At 43.6% G+C, this 12,827-nt stretch overlaps 1 protein-coding gene across 3 annotated transcripts in view; it reads left to right on the forward strand.

Annotated features, from left to right (window-relative positions):
- The first annotated feature begins 2,553 nt into the window (after nucleotides 1-2,553).
- STEAP4 (STEAP4 metalloreductase) overlaps nucleotides 2,554-12,827 on the forward strand; it is a 29,768-nt gene continuing 19,494 nt past the window's right edge. Inside the window, exon 1 of one of the 3 annotated variants that reach the window (XM_073334045.1) lies at nucleotides 2,554-2,845. In XM_073334045.1, coding sequence (XP_073190146.1) covers nucleotides 2,722-2,845 — 124 coding nt within the window. In that variant the 5' untranslated portion in view covers nucleotides 2,554-2,721. The other 2 variants (XM_073334046.1, XM_073334047.1) reach the window with 2 other exon arrangements.

Below are 12,827 nucleotides of genomic sequence, written 5' to 3' on the forward strand. Positions count from 1 at the left end.
CTAGGGTGTCAGTTATTTTGATTAGGATGCTTTAGCATACTGGCAACCAATGTAGCCTGCAGAGGGCATATTCCAAGAAGCAAGAGAACACCCGTGTTCTCCAGTGTTGTAGCCTTGGAATAAATTTCAAGGAAAGACTAATCAGGAGCACAGCAGTCAAGCCTGGATGTGACAAAAGTATGTATGATTAGGGCAAGATCTACATCCCAAGAAAAACTATTGGATTTTCCAGGTAAGACAGACTTATCAAGCATGACTATTGCCTATGGTCACAACATAGTCATATGCTGACAGAGAAATCAATGACAGGTTTCAGAGTAACAGCCGTGTTAGTCTGTATTCGCAAAAAGAAAAGGAGTACTTGTGGCACCTTAGAGACTAACCAATTTATTTGAGCATGAGCTTTCGTGAGCTACAGCTCACTTCATCGGATGCATACTGCATACTGCATCCGATGAAGTGAGCTGTATGCTCAAATAAATTGGTTAGTCTCTAAGGTGCCACAAGTACTCCTTTTCTTTTAGAGAAATCAATGGTGATGACAAATTCCACAGCTGTTCCACCACTGGGAGACCTGACTTATGATTAAGGGGCAACCACCACCAATCAGTATCTCACACTGCAGCATCTCACAACACAGCAAAGACTATAGAATGCCCCAATGGCCACTAGTTAGTCTTTGCTGCATTGAGTTTTAACCAGTTGTCTTTAATCCCAATGAAAAAAAAGTTGGCTGGCAAAGAAACAGTCTAATAGCCAAGAAACAGGCAATAATAGAATTGAAAGTGCTGCATGTAGTGCTGCATTTTGCCATCCACTTACTGTTGTTATCTCAGATCACAGTTTCATAAGATCTCCCCCATTAGCCTTTATGTATGGTTAAGAGTAGACGAATACTATGGCACCCTATAGGTACAGATGAACAAGTGCCTATGAACACTCCTCCTTTCCAGGAATTATCAGAGCCATTCCAGAACAACCCACCCATTCCCACCAAGAACCACAGCCTCAGACAGACTTGGTCAATGGCTGTTGGAAGATTTAGCCATCAGCAATGGCAGTTTATCAGTGTTGTTGTCGTAGTCCTGTTGGTCCCAGGATATTAGAGAGACAAGGTGGATGAGGTAATATCTTTTACTGGAACAACTTCTGTTGGTAAAGTTGGTCCAATAAAAGGTATTACCTCACCCACCTTGGCTCTCTAGTTCCTTTGCCCCCAGTCTGCCCTGTTTAGACTGTGTCTTGTTCCCCTTCTCAGCTCTCTAATTCATTGTCTTGTGATTGGCATGAATCCCAAGGGAGCGAGTTTGGCATAGCATGCTGCTTCAAAGTACTTATTATAGCGAACAGGAAAGTACTCAAAACACCATCGGTGTCCATTCCCTTACTGTGTCAGTTTGATTCTGACAAAAAAAAATTGTGTCCCTCTCCTCTCCCCCTTACTTCTTAAATGCTGTACTTTCTCCAAAGAGAACAGTGACACCCTTTATGTTCTGGGTCAGTGACCAGGTTGAGCAAGACCAGTGATTTATTTATAGGAAGGTGACTAGAAAAGTCACCCCCTCTGTCCAAAAGAATGAGCTGTTCCCTGGCTTTTAACATTTGATAGCTCCTCTCACTCTCTGTATATTAGTCTTTGACCTGCATTATCATTTGTTCGACACATTACAAAATGTTGTTTCCTTGGATCTGCAGCTTCAGGACATTTGCGTAACACAGCCACTCTGGACAGTTCCCATCTAGGAGTTTTACAAATAAATCATTGGGCAAGAAACAGACCAAAGCCAGCCAACTTTCTGGAGCTTGCATATAGTAATAACTGGGAAATTCCAACAATATAGAAATCACTGGTATATGTTCACAAACCAAAACCTCTATTCTGAAATAATGCCTTGCCAGAAAGCACAGGGGCAGCTACAGAGATTTGGAAGGCTTGGCCCCTACATGGGGGAAATTATGGGCTAAAGCCCCCCAGAAAACAACCTGTTGCTCAAATCCAGTCGACTAGCGGTTATCTTCCCGCACCCTCCTGGCTCCATGGTGAGGCTTCCCAGCAAGGGGCTTGACAGGTGACTGTTGCTGCCTTCCGGCCAGGGTGGGCCACAGACACCTGCAGATCCTGCCACTGAAGGGCTGGAACTGCGAGTAGCTCCGCTGAGTCTGGGGAGGATGCAAGGCCCCATCTCAGGGGGCCCACCCCCACTTTTAAAGGCTCGGGTTCCCACCGGGGCTGTGCCTGGCGCTGGGGCGGGAGGGGCAGGGCGCAGGCCGTTTTGAAGCCGCCAAGTCACTTGCCCTGTTCAGGACCCAGGCAGAGCCCCGCCCCGCCGCGCCTTGGCACCAGTTAGGCCAGTTTCAGGGCCGCTCTCCTGCCCCAGCGCGGGCGGGCGGGCGGCCGCGATCAGCCAGAGCAACGCGCTGCCCCTCCCGGCCTGGGTCCAGAGCCAGCCCCGTGCCCAGGGCCCCGCCGCAGGGGCCGGAAGGCCCTGGGGGCTCCTGCAGCGCTGTGTCCGCAGCCAGGCCCGGCTCGTGCAGCAGCCGCAGCCCGCTGCCCCGCCAGACCGGGCCGGGCGCCAGGCGTGTGGCGGTGCCAGCATGACCCCTCTCGCCCTGCACAGCCGCGGGGCTTTCCCGGGAGCGCTGCCGGGAAACTCTCACCGCACAGGGGACAGACTTGCAAAATCTCTTCCTCCCCCACCCCCAATCCCCGCTGCTTGATAAATGCTTCCACTCCGCTCCAAGCTGCGAGACGCGGCTCCGCAGCGACGCGATCCAGGCTGGGGAGGCGCTGGTTTGCCTGCCGCAGGCATCATCCCTCACCGAGAGTCGCGGGCGGGGGAGGTAAGTAAGTTTCTCAGGTGTCCCTCGCCTCCCGCAGCTCCAGCGGCGGGGGACTGCTCGCCAAATTGCTCCCTGCCCTTTCTCTCTGAGCCGAGGCAAGTTTTGTTTTTGCCAAGTCTGCACTGCTCAGAGGGCCATGAACTCAAACTTCTACAGTGGCCCGAATGAGCTTGCCCTGACTTTCCCCCGTGACATACATAGGGATGGCTTGCTTCCTCTCTCTTTCTTCTCTGTTAATCACCTTTCACAAAAAATGTTCCTCGCGAAAAGAGGTGATGGATGGGGCAGCACCAGAGATTTGTTGGGACTTTTTTTTGTAAGATAAAAATTAATGGTGGACAGGAAATCAGCTCAGTCTGTTACAGAGTTCATAGTTTTTTAAAAACACAAAATCTGATCCTAAGTTTATTCAGCCTTTTAAAGGTATTCGTCATATTTAAAGGAAGTAAGCAAAGCACCCAGAAATACTGCTTTTGTTTAAAAAGTACTGACTAGACTGAAAAAGCAGAGTTTCTTTGTAACTACAATACCAGAAATTTTGTTTTGGATTTTAGCAATCAAAGCAACGACATGCCCATGTTTCAGAGTAACAGCCGTGTTAGTCTGTATTCACAAAAAGAAAAGGAATACTTGTGGCACCTTAGGGACTAACCAATTTATTTGAGCATAAGCTTTTGTGAGCTACAGTGTAAGGTGACATTCCCATGGTATTTGATTTTCCTGATCCTGTACTTATAACTCATCAGTTGTTGAAAGGATAGCTAGATACTGCAAATTTCTTTTTCCTTGTGCAGATTCAGCTATGGACTTCATCGTTTCTATGCTCAGAAATCAGTGTTCCAATAATGTATTAATGTTTAAAATGTATATTTTATAGGTTGATATGCAAATGTCTCCATTGTTGCAGAAGGAAAAGGATTTTTCCTTAACAATGACTTGTACCAGACTGTTAATTCAGAGACCACTTGAGGCTGTCAGAACTATTCTTATCTTTGATATATGAAAAATTTCATATTCCCTGTAAACGTGCAATCATATAAAATGTCACTCAAAGTACAGCAGATTTTTTTCAGATTCTTGTTCTTTTATAAAAGAGTGCATTCCATTGAGGCTGTAATTTGTTAATTTATTTTTTTGAGATATGACTTTTCCAAAGTTCCCAGATTTGTTGGTAGTAATGATTCAGAATTGCATGAAATTGTAATAACCAAAAAAAAAGTACTCTTACCGCACCAAAATATTTCAATAGTCTATGTGAAATCAAGTTTACTAGTACTTTCTTCTTCCAGGGTGAAAAGTACTTAACATGTTTGTATAGCAGTGGGCTGAACAGAATGTTCCAATTACTTCCATTCTTAGAACACAGAAGACACGTAGTTGGCTAAAGTAGCTCCCTTAGTGATACACAGGAGCATTACAGAGTACTTTAAAGGATGATATCGTAGATCTGTACATGCTCAGCCTACTCTTTTTTTTTTTATCCAAGTCCCTTTTCTTAGTTGATTTTGAGATTGTCTTAGGACAAAATGGAAGGCGAGAGCAGCTTTAAAACATACTCACTAACAGAAATGGTAGAAAAAACATTTCATGTGAATTTTTTCATTTGATTTTCAAGAAATTTTCTGGATGACACGATTTATTTCAATTTGAAATCAAGTTTTAATTTCATTTTTATTTTTGAAAACTAGCTTTTTCCCATTTTAGGGTATCCCTCCTCATACACACTTTGTCTTCCTTTATTCTTGTTTGTCACTGAATGCAATAAAAAACAAACAATGTCCAGGAACCATCCTACCCTGCTCCCACCCACACTCCCTTTTTCCACTCTAACTTTTCAAAACTTCTCCAACTTTGGAAAAAAAGTTACCAACTGTCAAACAGAAAAGTTAAATTCAAACTTTGCAAAAGTTACCAAGTTGGAGAAGCTCTGAAAAGTTAGGTGGGGGGGGGAAAGGAAAGAAGGAAAAGGGGAAAAATGAAAACATATGGGAGGGTGTAGTGATGTGACAACTCACCCATGCAGCATCTCCTGCTGGTCATCCTGAGAATTAGCTCTTCCAGCCCAGAGCACCCTCTGTAGGCCAGTGTCTCGCTTGCCACTAGCCCCCGTGTCCATCACAGACCCCAGTGACCTTTATCCTGGAGTGCTGCCCCAGCAGTACCCCCACACTCTGGGTCTTCCCGCCCTGGAGAACCCCCAACCCTCTAAACCCACCTTGCCTCAGTGGCTACTGCCAGTCATCATCTAACCCCTGCTCACTGGGGCAGACGGCAGTGTAATGGCCACTCATCGTTGGCAAGGGGTTAGGACCTACTGCCTTTGCCTATCCCCAGGCTGCCCCTCTGCAGCCCCAGTACCTTTTTAGGCCTTTAACAAGGCCAGCAGCCTGGGGGTTTACCAGGCTGGAGCTCCCCAGCTCCCTTGCCCTATTCCCCAGCACAGGTACCCTTCTCTCCCAAGCAGCCAGCTCCTTCTCTCTCCAGAGCTAAAGAGACGCTGCGCTAGGTACCTTGTTCCTAGGCAGCTCGTCCTTCCTACTTCAGGGTTAGAATGAGACTCCTTCAGCTCCTAGCCCCCAGCCCTCTTATAAGGGCCAGCTGGGCCCTGACTGAGCTGGCCACAGCTGTGGTCAGCTACTCACTCAGCTTTTCCCAGCTGCAGCCCTCTCCAGGGCCCCCTTCAGGGCCGGAGCAGGGTGACCATCCCGCTACAAAGGGCAGCCTTAGACATTATTTGTATTATTGTACTCAGTCACTAAAAAGGAGGGGCAATGGAGATGGGGGGGCAAAACTTTTAAATTCTTTTCATCTTTCAAAACTAAAACAAAATTTCAATTTGAAATGTCATTTCAAAATTTCCCCATCAAAAACAGAAGAAAAAAAATCAAAAGTGTTATTTTCCTACAGAAACACATTGTTTTCAATGAAACCTCATTTTTCAATGGGAAAAGTTTCAGCCAAAAAATTTCAGGCTGTATTCACTAAACACACAGAAAAATCCTGCTCTCAAGTGAGGCCAGGGGTCTTTATGCAACAAAATCCATCTGAAAATTAACTATAATACTGGATTTTAAGTCACACACACACACACACACACACCCTAGTTGTAGCTAGGCTTGAAAATCTGTTTTGTGGTAGAGGGCATGTAAGGAACAGCTTAAGATCAATTCCTGCATGGGAGACTCACTATCCATTTATCCACACCTGCCATAATAAAGTGTCTGAACCTTCAGTCATTTTACACACAAAATTCCCATTCACACAGTACTGTTTTTTACTTTGCATTGCAAATGAGGGTGAATTGGAATAATAAGGGTATTGCACCTGATATCACTCCATGAGGTTGGCTAGTCATTCATCATGTTACTATGGAGAGGAGACCTAACTTTCAGAGCACTGTACCTCCAGAACTCCTGCAGGGCTTCGAGCTGCCACCAAAATGCTAAGAGCAGAACAAACCCAAATCAGCATTATGTCTTATGTATCATGTTCTAAAGTGCATGGAAAAAGGAAACGTGGTGTTTCTATAAATCTCTATTGCCTTAGCACCATTATTGGGTGGCAGCAGTCTTCAGAGGGAAGCCACCGTAGTTTCTATTATCTAATTTAAGTAACTCGTGGTCTCTGAGTCAGGCTCATCCCTGGTTTAATTCCACTTATTTCTTTCCACCTGAAATGTGTGAGATTGTGGCAGAGGTGATGCTTTTGGTCTTAGAAGGTTGAAGTTAGTTTAAACCTCGCTAACAGGGGGCTTTAGGGGCTATAGGTACAGTTGTAATGAAGAAACAATGAATGATATTAGAGAATGACAGGGTGGCTGGAAAGCCTTGGTTTATGTGCACAGACACCTTTGTGACTGACCTTATTTGGTCAGGAAAGGAGTAAGAACGAAAAGATTTCTTTCTGATACCTCCAGTCCTTCTGATTCACAACAGATTAAGAAGAAAAAAACCCACAAGCTGTGCTGCAGGAAGTAATTGGTTGTTATTTTGATAGGAAATTTAGATCAGAATAATTTTGTTTTACATTAAACAATGGCATATTTTAAGAGATTATTCTTTTTCTAAACACTCTTCTCAATCTGCATTTTATTAATCAAAATGACAATTGATTGGGGCATTTTTCTTAATAAAACAGCTCGAATGGTAGTGCTTTACACTGTTGTGTCAGAGACCTGACTACAGTATCTAACAATGGTATTTAAGAGCAAAATTCTCTTTTCAGATTTAAGTGATGGAAGTACTGACTGATATTCTGGTGTCCCTGCTGGAACAGACCTTCCATTAATGTTAATGGGAAAAGAGAATATCAGAATTTAGATTTGCGGTGTGTACTTTAGGAGAATTGTCCCCTAAACATCTGAGCAGTCAAGGTCTGAGAGCAATTCCAAGGCATTGACCCAAATTCTGTCCAAACTGTTTAGCCTCCCTGAAGTCAACTGAGATCCATTGGGTGTAAATCAGAGCAGAACTGAGCTTAGTCCAGCTGCCAGGAGGTAGAAAACAGTGTGCCACATTGCTTTGGGACTGTCCACCTAGACACAGAACTGGGTCATCCTCTGCTGCTGTTTTAACAAGGAGACGCAGGAGGAAGTAAAGAACTGAGTTGTTGTCATAAACATGTTGTTAACATTATGTTACTGCTTAATTACCAACCAGGTATGAATAGCCCTGTCTTCAGCTCTTCTTGTTCCTATATTGTGAGACACCACCTTCAGAATATCCTAGTTCCAGTGATGCCTGAAACTGTTTTGCCGTCCAGCATGTCCAACAGACAACCCCTCCAATGTGTAGTGTCATAAAGCCAGACCTCTAAGGAACTTGTTCAGAGTGTTGACATCACTAATGGACAGAAGAAGATAGATTGTAATAAAATACATAGGGAACTGTTTACACCATTTATCAATCAGTTTTTAGCAAGTGATCTCATTGGATCCAGTGTATTATAATTGCTGCCATATTTATATAAATGGCATGGTTTGGGCTGTGAGAGGTCCAAAAGTATTTATTATTATTCATTTCTCTTCTTGAGTATATTACACTATTTTTGGAAATTGCACATTTAAATAGTTTTTCTATATATGCAAAATATTTGCAAGTGTTGCTGTTCTGTTTTAGAAAATATATTCAGGGAAAATGTCAAGAATTTCAAATAAGAATTGATTTAACCCTGCCACTTCCTAAATTCCAAAGTAATTCAGGAGTTCTGCAATTTTAGACATACAGATTAAGAGGCCCAGATTATCCACTCCACTTTGTGTTGTGCCTCCAGTGCAAAGTAGTCTGAAAACCAGCACGGTCAGTAACTGAAGGAGAAGCCAAAGGGCATTGAGCCTGCATAGAAATATAAAGGGCTGGGAAATGAGTGTGACCAAGATTTCCCTGCAGCATTGACCCCTCAGAGCCATTGGCAACTGCCATAATTTAGAGCAGTCTTCAGATGACCAGACCAGTACACAGTGTTAGAAACCTGGATATGGGCAGTCCTGCCTAGTTGTCAGAGCCGGACTCGTGCTTAATGATTGGAGCAGACATCCAGAGCAGGGAAACAGAAGCAAGGGTCAGCACTAGAGTCAGAAACCAGATGCCAAAGCCAAGGGTCAAGGTAGAGTCAGAGACAGAAATCCAAGGCAAAGGTCAGAACTGGGTTTCCTGGAATCAGGGAACACAGGAGCAGGACTGGGAAAAGGCAGGAGCAGAAATTAACGCATCCACAGGCAAATGCTTTGAGCAACCAGTGCCCTGCTGCTAGTTTTAAGAACATATCTGCTGATCCCCTGAGCCAGTTGTGCTGTTTAACCAGTCAGGTGACTGTGCTCTTAAATTGCCTGGGGATTAAGCTAGCAGGTAAACAGACTAACTGTGGCCTGACACCCAGGAACTCAGGGAAGGTAAAAATGGCTTACACTAGCCACCTTTGGGCTGACACTATGAGCTCTTCAGACACATCCAGGGAGTACAGTCATACTATCACACTGGTAGCAGAAGTCTTTACAGGTTAGTTTGTTAAACATTTCATTTCTGTAACAACATATTCCACATTCCTTAAAATTAGCATTAAATTTATGTTCATATTCCGCAATCAAGAATTATTACATAATTCCTTTATGGGCACTGCCTACATTAGGTTAAAAGGTGTTGTAAATATGCATTACGTTAAGAAATACCAAAAAGTTACAGTCTGCACTGTCCGGGGAATTTTACAAGAAATGACTCTTATAGTATGATCTGATTGCAACATCTGTTGACAGATCTTTAGTCAGGTCTGTTGGACCAGTGCATTCTCTAATGATTCTCCCCAGCAGGGATAATAAGCCAGAAGTATTGCAGCCGGTTCAAATTGTCTTCCTCACTTTGTCCCTTTGTGGGGTGCCTCACATTTGCAAATGATTCCAAAATCCCTGCTTTCAGCAATACTACCTGGAAAACATGGTTTACAAGGTGTCCCAAAATGCACTGATACAATCACGGTTGTTAGGTAAGCTGTGTGTGTACATACCAAAATGGATTGTCAAGAATGATGTTACTATGTGGACACATAAAATTGCTGCAAGGCCAGGGGATATATAAAACATCTTATCACTTTTTGATTTCATAGTTATAGCAGCATTTGTTCACGCAAGCTTTTCAGCAACTACTTGCAAGGCTGACTGCTAGCCACTGCTTGGGGCTTTTCTTCATTGGCAGTTATTTCCCCAACTCTTCTGTTTGCAAGTATCACAGGTATAACTTGTACTTACTCAGGAGTGCCACCCATCACAAGGAATTTGGGACACTGTACACCAGTTGCAACAATAAGTTAGAAAGAATTGCATCCAGATAACTACTCACACAGCTGGTTCAAAACCAGTCACTTTGAGGGAGCCAGCAGCTCGGGAGGGTTAGAAAAAGAGAAAAACGAGCCAATCTGACAAACAGCAGAAAAGGAAATCCAGAAAGGAAAAGGTGATAAAGGGAGGCCAAAATGGGCAAAGCTGAACAGAGCTGCATACGGAGGCTTCATATCAAGCTTTGAAAACTACAGAAGGACTCTGGTGGACATAAACAGGGAAAGGGGATCATAGAAGGGAATGCTGAATTGAGAAGGTGCTGCCTTAGTCCATTCAAAACAGAACCTTCAAATGGATGGAAAACAGGGACAGCCCAGAGGATCTCAGTTGTCTTGGTTAGCAGGAGATGGCTAGATGGTGCCGCAGACCTCAGTTCAAATATTATATTGGGTGACAACATTTCAAGTTTACTTTGTTATTAATCTGGCCAGATTTACATGTAAGTGCTAGAACCAGTCCTTCCTTAAGACTCTGGAAAGAGGAATGATCAGTTTCAGAACAGCCTTGGTAATATTTTCAATGTAGTGATCACTTCTTACAAAAGTTACAGCAGAACTGGGTCTTTGCCCCTCAATTTACCTTGAATCCAAAGTACCCTGAATCTAAGCACATTTTTGTGGTTGCAACGTGACTGTGATGCAGGCTCTAATGAGAGAGAAACTGGATGAGTTCTTCAAGATTCTGTCAAGGACATAGAAAATAAGCAAGAGGGAAAGAAAGGATTATTTCTTTCTTAAAAATAGTATTTTATCAAAATATGGCAGTCCACAGCATTGTGCAAGCAAGAATGCAGATAAAATGAATGTACTGTAAAATCAGTTCTGGACCATATCCAATGTGTCTTTGATCCTGATCACGTGTTCTGTTTGTTTTGGCAGGCAAAACTCTTGCTTGAGCTATTTCTCTTTTAATAATTCCAACTTGTTCTCCCTCTTTCTCCCACCCTGCAACTTTATATTTTGTGATGGAGAGCCAAGAAACCCCACTGAAGCCTTTCCACAACAGTAGGTAGCCTGCAGTTTAATGTAGTCTATTCATCTGCATTCCAGAAGCAGTAGATAGCAAACCGGAATGGGCCTGATTTTCCTCTCAATTGCACCAGCACAGAAGCAACAGTAACTCCACTGAAGTCAACAGTTATCCTCGTGTAGGTGCGAAGAGAATCAAGCCCATAGTATGTTTCCATAGCTGAATGGGTTGTTTTCTGTGTATTGTTCAAAGTGACTGGTTTTGAACCAGCTGTGTGAGTAGTTATCTGGATGCAAGAGCACAGCCAGCTAGCTAGTTCATGGATATGTCTAGCAGTGTCCTACTGATGGACTTTCCAAATATTCTACCACCTCATAGTTCAAGTCTCTGTAGAGACCAAAATAATATACGAGGATCATAATTCAAACACGTTGCTCACTTGCTCTCACTAACCTGTCTTTTGACAAGTAGAGAATATTATATACATATATAGAGCTATATGTACACCTAAGGCACTTTTAGGATACCCATAATTATAATATTACTGAATATTAAGCACAGGTTGCCCTATTGGCATAGCCCCACATTGAGGGAGCAAGCAGGAACTCCCAGAAGAATTGTTATCTGGTGCACAGGGGATTTGAAAATGTGGGTTTAGGTGACTTAGCCAAGATCCCAGAGCAAGCCATTGGTCTAGTTGTAATAGATCTCCCAACTCTCAGTCCTGTGCTTTAACTAGGCCTCAGACTTCTGGCAGAATCATTTTCTATTCTGTGTGCAGCTCACGGAATTAAATTAGTGCTTGATACTTTTAAGACTCTGAACAGTTTGACAACTCTGAAAGTGCAGAGGAAATAACTTGGCTTTTAGCTGGGTCTTGTGTATTTATGGGAACAGTCTGAGGCAGTGAGATTTGCAGCTTTCTCACTACTGTGTTATGATTTAGACAACATTAAGCACACCTATTAAGGCCTATACTTCATATATTTGAAGAATCTCCAGACAGCTTTAGTGTTCTCCTAATAAAAAGCAGATGTGGGAAACAGAATACCGGTGTGTTGTCTGTAGTAGGATTTATCATCTCCAACAATTCTTTTGATCAGCTTTGTCAAACTCAGAGCTCTGGACCTTTTTCTGAGAGTAACTGCCCAGGAAAGGACCTCATTTACGTAAAAGTAAATTAGCCAATAATTGGTTATAATATGTTTTTAAGCCTTTGATCCCTCACATTGTTTTGTTCTCTTCTGTGTGGGTTTTATATGAGAAACAATGTAATTCATAGCATAATAATCCAGTTTAGTCACATATAAGTCTCCCAGTTGTACATGAATTAGAAGACAGATTATATGTTTTTAAGCCTTTGATCCCCACAGGCCCAGAGTACTTAGTTCCAAGGTGTCAGGAGTTTTTCCCCATGCTGTTAGGTAACTATAAACAACCCTTTTTAAATTTGAAGGGGTAGATTTGGTTCACAAAGGTGAATCTAGAAAGCAGGTTTGATATGACATTTTTATCATGTCTCCTCTATGACTTTCTGTAAATTTACCCTGACGAACCTCAGGCCATGTCTACACTACAAAATGACGTAGGGTGCAGCTCGTCCACTGGTCACCCATCCCCCACACTCCTCCTTCCTTGTCCACCTCCTCCCCCTCACTGTTCACGGTGGGGTCTGTGACTTGGGCTCCTCCAAAGTATCCATGGTGCTCTTGGGGATGGGTGTCTCCACCAAGGATGGCTGGCATGCAGCTTTTTATAAAAGCAGCAGGTATCCAACTCCACACTAGATTGATTGTTGACCTCCCTTGCCTTCTGGTATGCCTGCCGCAGCTCCTTGGCTTTCACATGGCACTGTTGCATGTTCCTGTTTTAGCCCTTCTCCCACATCCCCCGAGCAATCTGCTCATAGAGGTCCACATTTCTACGGCTGGATCAGAGCTGTTCCTGCACAGCCTCTTCTCCCCACAGGCCCAGGAGATCCAATACCTCTTGTGTACTTTAGGCAGAAGTGTATCTGCAGCATGCCGCCAGCATGGTCAGCTAGGCAGTTACACTCAACAATGGAGAGCTGCTAGGTGTGCTCACCTCACCAGAAAACCAGGAAAAGGAATTTCAAAAATTCATGGGGCTTTAAAGGGGACGGGCAGCTGACCCCTGGGCACAGGAGTTCACAATGGTGACCAGAGCG

Source organism: Lepidochelys kempii, chromosome 2, assembly GCF_965140265.1.
Source record: "Lepidochelys kempii isolate rLepKem1 chromosome 2, rLepKem1.hap2, whole genome shotgun sequence".
Classification (NCBI taxonomy): Eukaryota; Metazoa; Chordata; order Testudines; family Cheloniidae; genus Lepidochelys; species Lepidochelys kempii.